The 16,572-nt window shown below is 32.6% G+C and overlaps 1 protein-coding gene and 1 long non-coding RNA gene across 2 annotated transcripts in view; one reads left to right on the top strand and one right to left on the bottom strand.

The window, feature by feature from the left end:
• Nucleotides 1–16,572, top strand: part of LOC142241728 (uncharacterized) — a 262,134-nt gene that overhangs the window by 134,640 nt on the left and 110,922 nt on the right. The window lies entirely within an intron of this gene.
• On the bottom strand, nucleotides 1,461–11,044 carry LOC142238749 (putative inorganic phosphate cotransporter). Its single transcript, XM_075310474.1, has 4 exons — nucleotides 10,568–11,044; nucleotides 10,209–10,345; nucleotides 1,791–2,864; nucleotides 1,461–1,737 (listed from the first exon to the last, which is right to left on the bottom strand). Exons 1-4 carry the CDS (start codon nucleotides 10,587–10,589, stop codon nucleotides 1,519–1,521), a joined length of 1,452 nt encoding a protein of 483 aa, XP_075166589.1. The 5' UTR covers nucleotides 10,590–11,044; the 3' UTR covers nucleotides 1,461–1,518.

Below are 16,572 nucleotides of genomic sequence, written 5' to 3' on the forward strand. Positions count from 1 at the left end.
GCAAATTCATCCGATCCGGTTGAAATTTGGTACGTGGTGAAATTTGGTACATTACGCTAGTATATGGCCGCTAACAATCATGCCATAATTGGTACGTATCGGTCTATAGTTATATACATCCGATCCCCAAAAATAATCTACCAAAATTTTATTTCTATAGAAAATTGTGTCAAAATTGTATTACTACAGAAAATTTTGTCAAAATTATATTATATGCAAAATTTTGTCAATATTTTATTACTATGCATAATTTTGTCAAGATTTTATTTCTATAGAAAATTTTGTCAAGATTTTATTTCTATAGAATATGATGTAAAAATTTTATTACTATACAAAATTTTGTCGAAATATTATTTCTATAGAAAATTTTGTCAAAATTTTACTTCTATAGAAAATTTTGTCAAAATTTTATTTCTATAAAAAATTTTATCAAAATTTTATTTCTATTGAAAATTTTGTCAAAATTTTAATTCTATAGAAAATTTTGTCAAAATTTTATTTCTATAAAAATTTTTATCAAAATTTTATTTCTATAGAAAATTTTGTCACAATTTTATTTCTATCAAAATTTATTTTATTTATCAAAATTTTATTTCTATAGAAAATTTTGTCAACATTTTATTGCTATAGAAAATTTTGTCAAAATTTTATTTCTATAAAAAATTTTTTATTCGGCCTTTTTTGTTCAATTATACCCCATGTGGACTAACTTACAATTGAGAAGACTGTGTTAAGAAGTTTTAAGATACCTTGCCATCGGCAAGTGTTACCGCAACCCAAGTAATTCGATTGTGGATGACAGTCTTTAGTACAAGTTTCTATGCAATCCTTGGTGGAGGGTACATAAGATTCGGCCTGGCCGAACTTACGGCCGTATATACTTGTTTTTTATAAGTTGTAAAAGGTTTATTGGGGATTTTTGTGAGGAGATAGGGATAGATAGATACTTAAACAAAAATGGTCTTTCTAAATCTTATAAAAATAACATAGCAATACAGTGCAATCACGGTAACGTAAACACCGCATAACGTGAATGCGCTTGGTCTTACACTAACTACTCCGTAACGCTGAAAAACATGAAATTTGTCATTAAAGGCAGATTCACAATGCTTCGATCACTGTTCACCTACGGAACTTTTCATGGTGCTCTTAAATTGCTTTATAATTCCATACCCACTGATATTTTTCCGACCTCTTTTTTTCAAATTTTTTCATGAAAATAAATTAAGTTTTTATTATTACTAATAACAAAACTAAAAGATATGGGGGTTAGATATGCAATAAAGTTACAGACAGTTACTTCAAGCCTACTTTTGTCATATAAATTCATTCGATAAACTGTCAATAAATTGTTTTGTATATGGGCGTAAGACTATAGCTTTATTTTTGGTCGATTCGATTTTCAGTTAACTTTATTAGATCTCTATGGCAAAGGGTATAAAATAAAAAAACTATTCAAATTTTTATATGATATTTTATGTAACACTGCTATTTCTGTTCTTAATATAATTCTAAGATCTATCCGACTTTTGTTATTTCTATAGAACCTGTTGTCCGATAAAATTTCCTAGTTTTTCCATAAGGGTGTTTTCTGATTTCTGGATCTTTAGGTTGTAGAAAATCTTCAGCATCCCATGGTTGAGTCGTAGATGTTCCACATAAAATGTAAAATAAGTTGGAAAAGAAGAATACGGCAGCTGCCATTATGAAAACAATTTGCCATTGGGAACGATTGTGCTGAAAAGACAATGAATTATTTTCGAAATAATTTCCCTTTGCTAATAACTCACCTCATCTGTGACCACATATCCCACTATGATTGGTGTAATTAGGGGCATAAAATTTTGAGCTGTATTGACAATACCCATTAACATGCCAGCATGATTGGCCGAAAGATCGATGGTATTCAAAACACTTCCTATAGTTTGACCACTATTCACACCTCCACATACTGCCATTATAACCAGGGCCCATGATTTATGTGGAACATCCAAAAATCCTATAGCCGTCAATCCAATGGCTGGTGTGCAAAACGCTATAGTATTGAAAGTTCTACGTATGGTCCACAATGATAGGATTTGTTTACGTTGAAACAAATCGGCTATAAAAACAAAGATATACGAGAAGATAAACATCACCAGGAATGGTAGGGCCGTGAATAAAGCATTCGCCTTTATATTCATCTGGAGGACAGAATTCATGTACAAAGGAATTTGAACTTGTAATATGGAGAGGCCCCAAGCTTCACCACAACGTGCAATCATGAAGGCATTAAATGGCAAAGATAGAAATATCGCCTTCCAGGGTGTGGGAATATGTTTTTTGTGAAAATCATCTGAACGATCCATAGATGATTCGATGTACGTTTTTTCAGCTTCTGTGGCAAATTGTGACATTCTTACATTATCTGCTGAATATATGTACCAGAATATACACCATAAAAAACATAGGCCTCCCGAGATATATGAAATACCTGGCCAACCCATTGGCCCCTCTGCAATTATACCACCAATGCCCAGGGATAAAACACTTCCGCAATCGATACCAGTAAAACTTAAAGCACCCAATCGTGTACGCTCCTCTAGAGGTGACCATTTTGCCAAATGGGTGTGAATACAAGGAAAGATGGTGCCTTGGAAGAGACCCTGTACTGCTCGAATAATACAAAAAGCTTGCCATCCACCCCAACTTATAGACCATGGTGTTATAGCACTGAGAAGTGCTGTGCTGAAGGTTGACCATCCAATAATGGTTTTAGCACCAAAACGTTTACACAATGCCCCTCCCAGAAATTGTGTCAAGACATAACCCCAATAGAAACTGGAAAGAACGTAGGAGACTTCCTTTTCGTTCCAATCATATTCCTAAAAAGAAAAAAAAAATTATTTTAAAATTGTACCCACACACATAGAACATTTTTAAATTTAGCTAAGCGATTTTTTTCACTGATTCTATGAAATTTTTTTATGGAGGACTTCCATTTAGTGATGCTGTTCGTTAATAGTATGAACGATTTCGTAAATTGAAGGAAATTTCATTGTATTAAAAAACGATCTTTGGAACTGCTCCATCCTATATATCTATCAGGTTGCTGGTTGATGTCAGCTCCTTCCCGAATATTGAACCTGACTGGTTCTCTCAGAATGTACTGTTTTTGACGTGGTATTTACTGAAGCTGATGTGTAATGCAACAAAGTAAAGCGATATATTTTTTAATTTTTATACCCACCACCATAGAATGGTGACGGGGGTATAATAAGTTTGTCATTCCGTTTGTAACACATCGAAATATCGATTTCCGACTATATAAAGTATATATATTCTTGATCAGGGAGAAATTCTAAGACGATATAACGATGTCCGTCTGTCTGTCTGTCTGTCTGTTGTAATCACGCTACAGTCTTCAATAATGAAGCAATCGTGCTGAAATTTTGCACAAACTAGTCTTTTGTCTGCAGGCAGGTCAAGTTCGAAGATGGGCTATATCGGTCCAGGTTTTGATATAGTCCCCATATAAACCGACCTCCCGATTTGGGGTCTTGGGCTTATAGAAATCGTAGTTTTTATCCAATTTGCCTGAAATTGGAAATCTAGAGGTATTGTAGGACCACAAATACGTGTGCCAAAAATTGTGAGTATCGATCCATATTTTGGTATAGCCCCCATATAGACCGATCTCCCGATTTTACTTCTTGGGCTTATAGAAACTGCAGCTTTTATCCAATTTGCCTGAAATTTGAAATCTAGAGGTACTTTATGACCATAAAGAGGTGTGCCAAAAATGGTGAGTATCGGTCAATGTTTTGGTATAGCCCCCATATAGACCGATCTCCCGACTTTATTTCTTTGGCTTATAGAAACCGCAGTTTTTATTCAATTGATCTGAAATTTGAAATCTAGAGGTATTGTAGGACCACAAATACGTGTGCCAAAAATTGTGAGTATCGATCCATATTTTGGCATAGCCCCCAAATAGACCGATCTCCCGATTTTACTTCTTGGGCTTATAGAAACCGCAGTTTTTATCCAATTTATCTGAATTTGGAAATCAAAAGGTACTTTAGAACCGTAAAGAGGTGTGCCAAAAATGGTGAGCATCGGTCCATGTTTTGGTATGGTGCCCATATAAACCGACCTCCCGATTTGGGGTCTTGGGCTTATAGAAACCGTAGTTTTTATCCAATTTGCCTGAAATTGGAAATCTAGATGTATTTTAGGACCATAAATAGCTGTGCCGAAAATGATGAGTATCGGTCCATATTTTGGTATAGCCCCCATATAAACCGTTCGCGATGTGGACCAATTTTTGCATGGTTATTGGAGACCATATACTAACACCATGTACCAAATTTTAGCCGAATCGGATGAAATTTGCTTCTCTTTGAGGCTCCGCAAGCCAAATCTGGTGATCGGTTTAGATGGGGGCTATATATAATTATGGACCGATGTGGACCAATTTTTGCATGGTTGTTAGAGACCATATACCAACACCATGTACCAAATTTTAGCCGGATCGGATGAAATTTGCTTCTCTTTGAGGCTCCGCAAGCCAAATCTGGGGGTCCGTTTATATGGGGGCTATATATAGTTATGGACCGATGAGGACAAATTTAGAGAGACCATATACCAACACCATGTACCAAATTTCAACTGAATCTGATGAATTTGGCTCTTCCACGAGGCTCCAGGGGTCAAATCTGGGGATCGGTTTATATGGGGGCTAAATGTAATTTGGACCGTTGTGGACCAATTTTTGCATGGTTGTTAGAAACCATATACCAACACCACGTACCAAATTTTAGCCGGATCGGATGAAATTTGCTATATATAATTATGGGGCTATATATAATTATGGACCGATGTAGACCAATTTTTGCATGGTTGTTAGAGACCATATACTAACACCATGTACCAAATTTTAGCCGGATCGGATGAAATTTGCTTCTCTTTGAGGCTCCGCAAGCCAAATCTGGTGATCGGTTTATATGAGGGCTATATATAATTATGGATCGATGTGGACCAATTTTTGCATGGTTGGTACATGCTGACACCATGTACCAAATTTCAGCCGAATCGGATGAAATTTGTTTCTCTTAGAGTCCCCGCTATACGTAAAAGTGGACCGATATGGCCCATTTGCAATACCATCTGACCTACATCAATAACAACTGCTTGTGCCAAGTTTCAAGTCGATAGCTTGTTTCGTTCGGAAGTTAGCTTGATTTCAACAGACGGACGGAAATGCTCAGATCGACTCAGAATTTCACCACGACCCAGAATATATATACTTTATGGGGTCTTAGTGCAATATTTCGATGTGTTACAAACGGAATGACAAGGTTAATATACCCCCCATCCTATGGTGGAGGGTATAAAAAGGACGATTAAATACCTATATAATTAAGTTTGACAAAATTTTCTATGGAAATAAAATTTTGACAAAAGTTTCCATAGAAATAAAATTTTGACAAAAGTTTCCATAGAAATAAAATTTTGACAACATTTTCTATAGAAATAAAATTTTGCCAAAATTTTTTATAGAAATAAAATGTTGGTAGATTATTTTTGGCTCGAGTGGCAACCATGATTATGAACCGATATGGACCAATTTTTGTGTGATTAGGGATCGGCTATATATAACCATAGACCGATATGGACCAATTTTGGCATGATTATTAGCGGCCATATACTAACACCACTTTCCAAATTTCAACCGGATCGGATGAATTTTGCTCCTCCAAGAGGAGATCAAATCTGGAGAACGGTTTATATGGGGGCTATGTATAATTATGGACCGATATGGAATAATTTGTGCATGGTTGTTAGAGACCATATAATTACACCACGTACAAAATTTCCAAATTTCAACCGGATCGGATGAATTTTGCTCCTCCAAGAGGTTCCGGAGGTCAAATCTGAGGATCGATTTATATGGGGGCTATATATAATTATGGACCGATTTCGACCAATTTTTGCATGGGTGTTTGAGGCCATATATTAACACTACGTACCAAATTTCAACTGAATCAGATAAATTTTGGTCTTCCAAGAGGCTCCGGATGTCAAATCTGGTGATCGGTTTATATGGGTGTTATATATAATTATGGACCGATATGGACCATTTTTTGCATGGTCATGAGAGACCATATGCTAACACCATGTACCAAATTTCAGCCGGCTCGGATGAAATTTGCTTCTCTTAGAGGCTCCGCAAGCCAAATCGGGGAATCGGTTTATATGGGAGCTATATATAATTATTGACCGATGTGGACCAATTTTTGCATAGTTGTTAGAGACCATATACTTACACCATGTACCAAATTTCAGCCGAATCGGATGAAATTTGTTTCTCTTAGAGTCCCCGCTAGCCAAATTTTGGGGTCCGTTTATATGGGGACTATACGTAAAAGTGGACCGATATGGCCCATTTGCAATACCATCTTACCTACATCAATAACAACTGCTTGTGCCAAGTTTCAAGTCGATAGCTTGTTTCGTTCGGAAGTTAGCGTGATTTCAACAGACGGACGGACGGACATGCTCAGATCGACTCAGAATTTCACCACGATCCAGAATATATATACTTTATGGGGTCTTAGAGCAATATTTCGATGTGTTACAAACGGAATGACAAAGTTAATATACACAGATAAAAATAAGTTTGAGAACCAATAACTTTTGTTGGAAAACCAATAACAAAATTTGTTAATTTTCCTGCAACAAACTAATTTGTATTTTTAATAACCATTATTACAAAAAAGTTGTTAGCAATCGTTACCATCAGGAGGCAACAAATAATTTGTGTTCTCAATAACATAATTTGTAAGTAATTTGTTGAGCTTCCAACAGTACAAAATATTTGTTGTTGAACGTTAGGTTTAATCCTCAACTAATATTTTTGAATTTGAACGAAAAAAATTTGTATGTGGTTTGTTGGAGTCTATCAATGACCTGTAACAAATTTATTGGTGTATTGACAAAAATTAAATTGAAATTGACAGAATTATTGCACCAAAATTGCAAAATTGCTGGAACAATTTTGGAGACATTTTGTTAAGTACATACAGAGAAGGAATATGACCAAAATGCTATTTTTGGACGGGGAACATGTAACATTTTTGTGTCGAAAATCCTATACTCAGTTTTGTAAATGTATGACGATTTTAAATTTGAGTAGTCCAGGGTCTAGCAAGCATTTTGACAACTTTTTGCCCACACACAAAAAATTATCACCAAAATTTTTTCAATTAAACACTTAATTGAATTTGGAAACGGATTCAATTAATATGTTAATTGATTCAATTAATTATTTAATCAACTCCGAATAAAATCCAATTAAAAAAATGATTGATATTTGTTACGTTTCCAATTAAAATATTAATTGATTCAATCAATTTGTTAATCAATTCGGAAATAATTTTCAATTACAAACGTGATTGATTTTTTTTCCGTTTCCAATTACATATGTGATTGATCCAATCACCTTTGTGATTGAAACTGAATAATTTTGAGCAATGGAAAGAGCGAAAAGAGAACAAGAGAATGGGTATTTATTCAACAATGTATGATGGAGAGATCAGACTGTGGAAGTAACTCGTAACGAACGGTTGGGTTTTTGTTTTTCGCGTAAATTGAAAACATGATTGGCGACATTCTGTCTGCTGCATTCAAAATGTGTGCATAAATATTTTGAACGCAACAACAAATCATAGCAAAGGGTTGAAATAAATAAAGTGTGCAACAACAAACGGACACGTGGTAAAGGTTTGAAAAAAATATATGACAGAACGCATTTGAAATTACCTGTGTTTGTGTTTTGTGGTATTGTAAAAATGGAAAACAATCTACGTTTATTGAAGGTACAAAATTGTGAAATGTGAATACCGTTTTCCATTGAAGCCTGTTTACATTAAACGGACTAAAATAATATATTTTTTATTCATTTCTTTTAGTCACCAATTTTATTTCGTGAAATTGACCAATCAATCCCACCAACTCCATCATTTTATCAAATATATAATAATATGTTTGCAATAAAAAAGTGGGTACCGTATTGATCTTTTAAAATTATAAATTTTTTTCACTCCTAGTTTTCTTAAAACCAAGAGCGGTATGGGTTTGTTGGAAGATTCACCTTGAAGTTGCGAAGTAGCGTTGGCATTAAATTGCATTTTTGTTTTACCTGTCTTTTTCAGTTTGAACCCAAGTAGAGAGCAGTATATCTGGTATATAAACTAATGAGCTGAATTATGTAATGGTAAAAAAGTTCTTTCTTTTGGATTTAAAAATATGAAAAATATCCGATAATAATAAAAATATGTGTTTTCCATTTATATTTTTTCTATTTCCAGAATTTGCAAAGTATCATCAATATAATACCAAATATTACATTGCTTTCCAATTATTTTTGTCTTTGATTGGTTCAAATTTTAATAGACGATTTTAATGTGTGGAAATTTTGGAAAGGAATTGTTACTGAGCTCCTTAATACACCTATTACCGAGCTCCTTAATACACCTTTTTATGCTAAAAGACTACAACTGCAAAAGAAGATTATAAATCTGCAACCTGGAACTAAGAATTGAACTTGATATTCTATGCAGGTAATGTTTAACAAAATTAACTTTTAATTGAACAAAATTAAATTCGAATTATTCTGTTTACTTTCAGAAAAACTAATTTAGCTTACAGGCTGCTGAATTATTGGAAATCTAGGCGCATCTACATATTAGAAGGAACATGCTAACATGGCTATTATTATAAGGAAGATAATGATTTATATAATTTAGTTTTTTACCCTATAGTTGTTATTGATAGTAGTTGTATTTGTAAGTTATGTTAGAACAAAACACAAATGACAAGAACCAAATTTATATGTCTATTGCATAATTCAAATAATAATAAAATATTAAATATGTTTTATAAGAAACACATATTTTCTTTTATTTCAAAAGAAAAAAACTAAATACGATTTTGGGTTCGCAATATATAAATTTTTTGATCGAAATGTATAGCCAATTTCAATTAATTATTTAATTGAATGAATCAAATAGTTGATTGATTTTTGTCGCGAAATTAATTAAAATTTTAATTGATTCAATTAAAACTGTGATTGAATTTTATGTTAAAAATCAATCACGTTTTTAATTGATTCAATCACACAATTAATTGATTCCGTGACAAAAGTCAATTAAATTTTTAATTAAAAATCGTGTTGGTTTTCAATCAAAATGGGTGATTGATACTATCATTTTCGTGATTGAAGACATTTCAATTAAAAAAATGATTGAATCCGCGATTTTCGTGATTGAAATCAAAAAATTTTTTTTTGTGTGCAGTGATATATATTCTAGTTAATTAGAATTGTAATAACTCTAATCCCGATATTAATATGGTTTTATTAATTATCTCATACAACAAACACATTTAAGAAACTACCAAATTGAAAAATATAAATTTTTCACAGACATTTATAAATGTTTTTCTGTATTCTCTGATTAATGAGCTCTTTGCTTGCTATCATACACGTGTATGTGCTCATACTCATTTTGTTCTAACGGTATTCTTCGCATACTTCATTTAGCTTTCGTACAATTTCTCAGCGATGTGCGCGTAACCAGTCTTGTATTTTTGTTTTTGTTTTCATACCGATAGCAGTCAACTATTTTCATAACAAAACAATTTGTTGAAAATTCTGAATATTTCTATTATTTCCTCTGTCAAGCATCTACAAACACATTTCAACAACAAATGCCTCATATTCAATAGACAAATTTGTTGAGCATCAGCAGATTTTACATACAAATAAAGTTGTTAATATTTATTTGCAGTTATTTTTTTGTGTGTACCCCCTCATCCTATGGTGGAGGGTATAAAAATGACACTGGTATAAAAATGACCGACATTGTATTGCAAATGGACCATATCGGACGTTTAACTATAGCCTCCATTCCAAGATTTGACTTCCCGAGCCTTCCGTTAGAAAAAAATTCATCTCATCTGGTTAAAAATTGGTACGATACGTCAATATATGACTTCAACAAATTGATCCACATCGGTTCATAACATAATTATATATAGTTCGAGTATATAAAAGGTAGAGAAGTGTTACTAGATGGGATTATAAAATTATATGAAAATTTTGCCCGTCCGTGTCTAAAATTTAATCAGATAGACCCATGATAGTGCCATGACTTAGTTATACTCACCGGAAAATCTGGATTTGTCGTTGCTGCATGTGTCATGGCCACTACTGCTACACCAATATTCAAACGGCTAATGTAGACAACTACAATATTGGAGAATATCAAAAAGGCTTGCATATGACGCATGCCCAATTTGGGACCTGAAAAAGGGGATTTGAAAAAAATTAAATATATAATAAATTTAACTGTAATATATATTCCGCAACAATTCTCAATGTAATCGGTTAAATGAAAAATTAGATATATCTTAGTGGTATAATATATATTTTACAAATTTAGGCATTTTTTAATCTCCAATATTTTTTTTATTAGATATCTAATTTTATTAAATTATTCTATAATAAATTTCGAATATAACAAACCTTTATTTACATCCATGGTCATATTGTTTTGTGTTCCGTATAATTCTATTATTTTGTCAATAATATTTTAACACGCCATCACTTGTCAATGATCGAAGTATTCTATTTTAATTCTATGGAGGCAAAAGTACCTAAGCTTTTGTGAAATTTATTCAATTGAATCAAGCCCAGACTATAATTTGAGTTGTGAAATAATGGCAATATTAGCTGGTTGCAAGCTTTGTAACATTTTTTGAAGAAGTTTGGTACGATTCACAAAACATAAAAAATTGATGATTGATCTTCTATTTCATGGATTAATGTTTGTTCAAACTTTTACTACGTCTATCACCAATAAGTTGTCAATTTTGATTATATTTCTATTGCGCATTCAAACTTTTTTAGAGTTGTCCTAGAGCCAGTATGTTCTAGGACAATTTTGTATAGTCAAAATTTGGTTTCTTCTTTCCATCGATCAGTGTGTACGTAGAAGGTGTCTTCGGCGTGTCCACAGCAAAACTATTATAGCGATATGGTATTGATTGATTAAAGATGAAAGATTCAAAATATTGGAACAAGTTTAAATAATCATGAGTTGCGATTTCAGTATTTCCGATTGCACTAACTTGTTTAAGGAAATAATTTAAAAACAAAAAAAAAAAAATTTTTTTTCTTAACTTGTCTCGATTTTTATTTTTATCTATTGACGTTTTGAACAATACTTGCAAATATTTTATAGCAAATCTTAACTTTGTTTCATAGACAGTAAAAGTCAGAAATTGTAAATTTTTTGCGAAAACTGCGTAAAACAAAACATTTTTATAAGTGAACATGAAGTCCATCTTTGTTTTGGATGTACTTTAAACGTTATAACTAAGGAAAAACTTTTTGTTGGGTAAGGCTAAATTTGAGCCGAAATGAGCCTACATAAAGTCATGGTCAACAGAGTCTTCTTCCATCACTAATTACTGTAATTACTGCTCCTTCTCTTGGTTTCCATAGATAGTAGATAGGGACTGTAGGCATCTCATTAAAATCGTAGGTACGACTCGCCAGCTTAATTGTCTAATCGCCTACATTTGAACCGAAATGAGCCTACATAAAGTCATGGTCAACAGGATCTTCTCTCCCCCACTAATTACTGTAAGCTCCTACTCTTGGTTTCCCTAGATAGTAGATAGGGACTGTAGGAATCTCATTAAAATCGTAGGTACGACTCGCCAGTTTCATTGTCTAATCGCCACTGTAAAAACTGGATTGCATACCAAAACAAATGTCTCACTAAACACATATATCAGCATTTTAATTATAGGTTTTGTGATTAAGATAAAGATTTGTGGGAATTGTACCTTCATTCATGTATTGAGACAGTTCATTAAAATGAAAATGTGGTCGAGAGGGTTTAGTTTCGGACTCCATATCTTCACATTTTTCCATATGTACTTGCATTATTTTGACAACGGTGAATTGAAACGCATACCAGTATGTAGAAATGATGATATGAAAATAGAATTGGCTTGTTAGAAATATTAAAGTGTAGGGAATATTTAACTTAATTTGTTCGCCTGGCTAAAATATTTAAAATTTTTTTAATTCGTATTGGGCATCCATGAATCACCACCATTGTAGGGTATTTAATTTGTTTACGTATTTGGTAAATATTTATTTAAATGTTTTCGTTTTATGTGGTGAGCCCCCAACAAGAAGGCTGTATACATATGATATAGCAAATAATGAATGAATGCTATGCTAATAAAACATTAAAACAGAAGATAAGAAATTCCTCCATTTCTTTCTAAAATCTTAAATATATTCAGTAAAATTTGTTACATTCAAGTCTACACACCAAAAAATTTTTTTCTGATTCAATCACGAAATTAATTGATCCAATTAATTTTTTAATTGAAATGTCTTCAATCACGAAAATGATAGTATCAATCACAGTTTTAATTGGGCATAGAAAAAATTTTTGATTAAAAAATTAATTGATTTCATTGCCAAATTTCAATTAATTTTTTAATTGATTCAATTAAAAATTTAATTGATGTTGATTGCAAAACTCAATTTATTTATTAATTAAAAAAAGGTAACTATTTTCAATTACATTCTGAATTGGCTTAGAATTTTTATTTGGATTAACAATTGATTGTTTGAAAAAAATTTTAATTAACAATTAAAAAAAATGTTCATCATCATCATAAACTGACTTAGTCTTCCGAATTTGATTAAAAGTTAATTGTATCAATTAACTTTTTAATTAAAAATTTTAAAATGTTCAATCATTGACTTAATTAACTTAATGTTTCTATCTTGATTAAAAAGTTAATTGTACCAATTAATTTATTAATTGAAAAAAATTTCAAGAATTCAATATATGAAAGATTTGCTGCAACTTAATAATTGGGGAAAGTGCAAAATTAAAATGTTGTTATTATATGAATATTCCAATTAAAGTCTTAATTGAGTTTTAAAAATTATTCAATTAAAAATTTAATTGTTTAATACCCTCCAACACAGGATGGGGGATATATATATATATTCTGGGTCGTCGTGAAATTCTGAGTCGATCTGAGCATGTCCGTCCGTCTGTCGGTCTGTCCGTCCGTCTGTTGCAATCACGCTAACTTCCGAACGAAACAAGCTATCGACTTGAAACTTGGCACAAGTAGTTGTAATTGATGTACGTCGGATGGTATTGCAAATGGGCCATATCGGTCCACTTTTACGTATAGCCCTCATATAAACGGACCCCAGATTTGGCTTGCGGAGCCTGTAAGATTGGCATATTTCATCCGATATGGCTGAAATTTGGTACATGGTGTAAGTATATGGTTTTTAGCAACCTTGCAAAAATTGGTCCATATCGGTCCATAATTATATATAGCCCCCATATAAACCGATCCACAGATTTGGTTTGCGAATCCTCTAAAAGAAACAAATTTCATCCGATCCGGTTGAAATTTGGTACGTGGTGTTAGTATATGGTCTCTAACAACCATGCAAAAATTGGTCCATATCGATCCATAATTGTATATAGCTCCCATATAAACCGATCCCCAGATTTGACTTCCGGAGCCTCTTGCAGGAGTAAAATTCATCCGATCTGGTTGAAATTCGGTACGTGGTGATAGTGTATGGTCTTTAATAACCATGCATAAATTGGTCCATATCGATCCATAATTATATATAGCTCCCATATAAACCGATCCCCAGATTTGTCCTCCGGAGCCTCTTGGAGGAACAAAATTCATCCGATCCGGTTGAAATTTGGAACGTGGCGTTAGTATGTGGTCTCTAAGAAACACGCAAGAATTGGTCCATATCGGTCCATAATTATATATAGCCCCCATATAAACCGATCCCCAGATTTGACCTCCGGAGCCTCTTAGAGGAGCAAAATTCACCCGATCCAGTTGAAGTTTGGAACGTGGTGTTAGTGTATGGTCTGTAACAACCATGCAAAAATTGGTCCATATCGATCCATAATTATATATAGCTCCCATATAAACCGATCCCCAGATTTGTCCTCCGGAGCCTCTTGGAGGAACAAAATTCATCCGATCCAGTTGAAATTTGATAGGTGGTGTGAGTATATGGTCTCTAACATCTAAGCAAAAATTGGTTCATATCGGTCCATAATTATATAGACCCCATATAAACCGATCCCCAGATTTGAACTGCGGAGCCTCTTGGAAAAGCAAATGTAATCCGATCCGGTCGAAATTTGGTACGTGCTGTTAGTATATGGTATCTAGGTTAGGTTAGGTTAGGTAGAAGCCCGATGTATCAGGCTTACATAGACTATTCAGTCCATTGGGATACCACATTGGTGAACTTCTCTCTTATCACTGAGTGCTGCCCGATTCCATGTTAAGCTCAATGACAAGCGACCTCCTTTTTATAGCCGAGTCCGAACGGCGTTCCACATTGCAGCGAAACCACTTAGAGAAGCATTGAAACCCTCAGAAATGTCACCAGCATTTTGAGGTGGGATAATCCACCGCTGAAAAACTTTTGGTGTTCGGTCGAAGCAGGAATCGAACCCACGACCTTGTGTATTCAAGGCGGGCATGCTAACCATTGCACCACGGTGGTATCTAACAACCATGCAAAAATTGGTCCATATCGGTCCATAATTATATATAGCCCCCATATATATCGATCCACAGATTTGACCTCCGGAACCTCTTGGAGGAGCAAAATTCATCCGATTCGGTTGAAATTTGATACATTGCGCTAGTATATGGCCGCTAACAGCCATGCAAAAATTGGTCCATATCGGTCTATAGTTATATATAGCCAATGGCCAATCACACAAAAATTGGTCCATATCGCCAAAAATAATCTATCAAAATAATATTTCTATAGAAAATTTTGTCAAAATGTTATTACTATAGAAAGTTTTGTCAAAATTTTATTACTATAGAAAATTTTGTCAAAATTTTATTACTATAGAAAGTTTTGTCAACATTTTATTACTATAGAAAATTTTGTCAAAATTTTATTTCTATAGAAAATTTTATCAACATTTTATTTCTATAGAAAATTTTATAAAAATTTTATTTCTATAGAAAATTTTATAAAAATTTTATTTCTATACATAATTTTGTCAAAATTTTATTTCTATAGAAAATTTAATCAAAAATTTATTTCTATTGAAAATTTTGTTAAAATTTTATTTCTATAGAAAATTTTGTCAAATTTTTATTTCTATAGAAAATTTTGTTAAAATTTTATTTCTATAGAAAATTTTGTTAAAATTTTATTTCTATAGAAAATTTTGTTAAAATTTTATTTCTATAGAAAATTTTGTCAAAATTTTATTTCTATAGAAAATTTTGTCAAAATTTTATTTCTATAGATAATTTTGTCAAAATTTTATTTCTATAGAAAATTTTATAAAAATTTTATTTCTATAGATAATTTTGTAAAAATTTCATTTCTATAGAAAATTTTGTCAAAAATCTGTTTCCATAGACAATTTTGTTAAAATTTTATTTCTATAGAAAATTTTGTCAAAATTTTATTACTATATAAAGTTTTGTCAAAATTTTATTTCGGTAGAAAATTTGGTCAAAATTTTATTTCTATAGAAAATTTTGTCAAAATTTTATATCTATAGAAAATTTTGTTAAAATTTTATTTCTATAGCAAATTTTGTTAAAATTTTATTTCTATAGAAAGTTTTGTCAAAATTTTATTTCTGTAGAAAATTTTGTCAAATTTTTATTTCTATAGAAAATTATGTCAACATTTTATTTCTATAGAAAGTTTTGTCGAACTTAATTATATACGTCTTTAATCGGCCTTTTTTTGTTTAATATATCCCCTGTATGGACTAACATACAATTTAGAAGATGGTGTTAAGGATTTTGTAAGATACCTTGCCATCGGCATGTGTTACCGCAACCCAAGTAATTCGATTGTGGATGACAGTCTTTAGTAGATGTTTCTACGCAATCCATGGTGGAGGGTACATAAGATTCGGCCTGGCCGAACTTACGGCCGTATATACTTGTTATATCCTAAACCATATAGTGGGCAGAGGTTTCGACCTGTTAAAAAATGTCCCTACTGATTGGCTCAGAATCATCTGCTGAGTTGATCTAGCCCTTGGTGTCCGTCCTCCTGTCCATGTACTGTTGTTCGCAGGATTCCGGTTGCATTGTTAAGATGACATAAAACACTTGAAATGAGATTTTATATTAGGTAGATTTTTGATAGAATTTTCATAAAATATTGATAGATTATTTAGTACTGGAATGGCAACCGTGGGTACGACAGGTGGTGAAGTTCTCTCTTTTCAATGAGTGCTGCGCTATTCTTTATTTAGCTTAATAACCGAGTTCGCATTTAGAGACGCCTTTTCAACACCCAGAAATCTCACCAGCATTACTGAAAGGAAATAATCCAACAGTAAAAAAACTTTTTCGCAAGATGGCCATGCTAACCATTGATCCACGGTGGCTCCCCATATTAGATTCGACCAACTTTGCTTCTACTTGAACTCGAAACACTCCGAAATG

The sequence above is a fragment of the Haematobia irritans genome, chromosome 5 (genome assembly GCF_050003625.1).
Source record: "Haematobia irritans isolate KBUSLIRL chromosome 5, ASM5000362v1, whole genome shotgun sequence".
NCBI lineage: Eukaryota > Metazoa > Arthropoda > Insecta > Diptera > Muscidae > Haematobia > Haematobia irritans.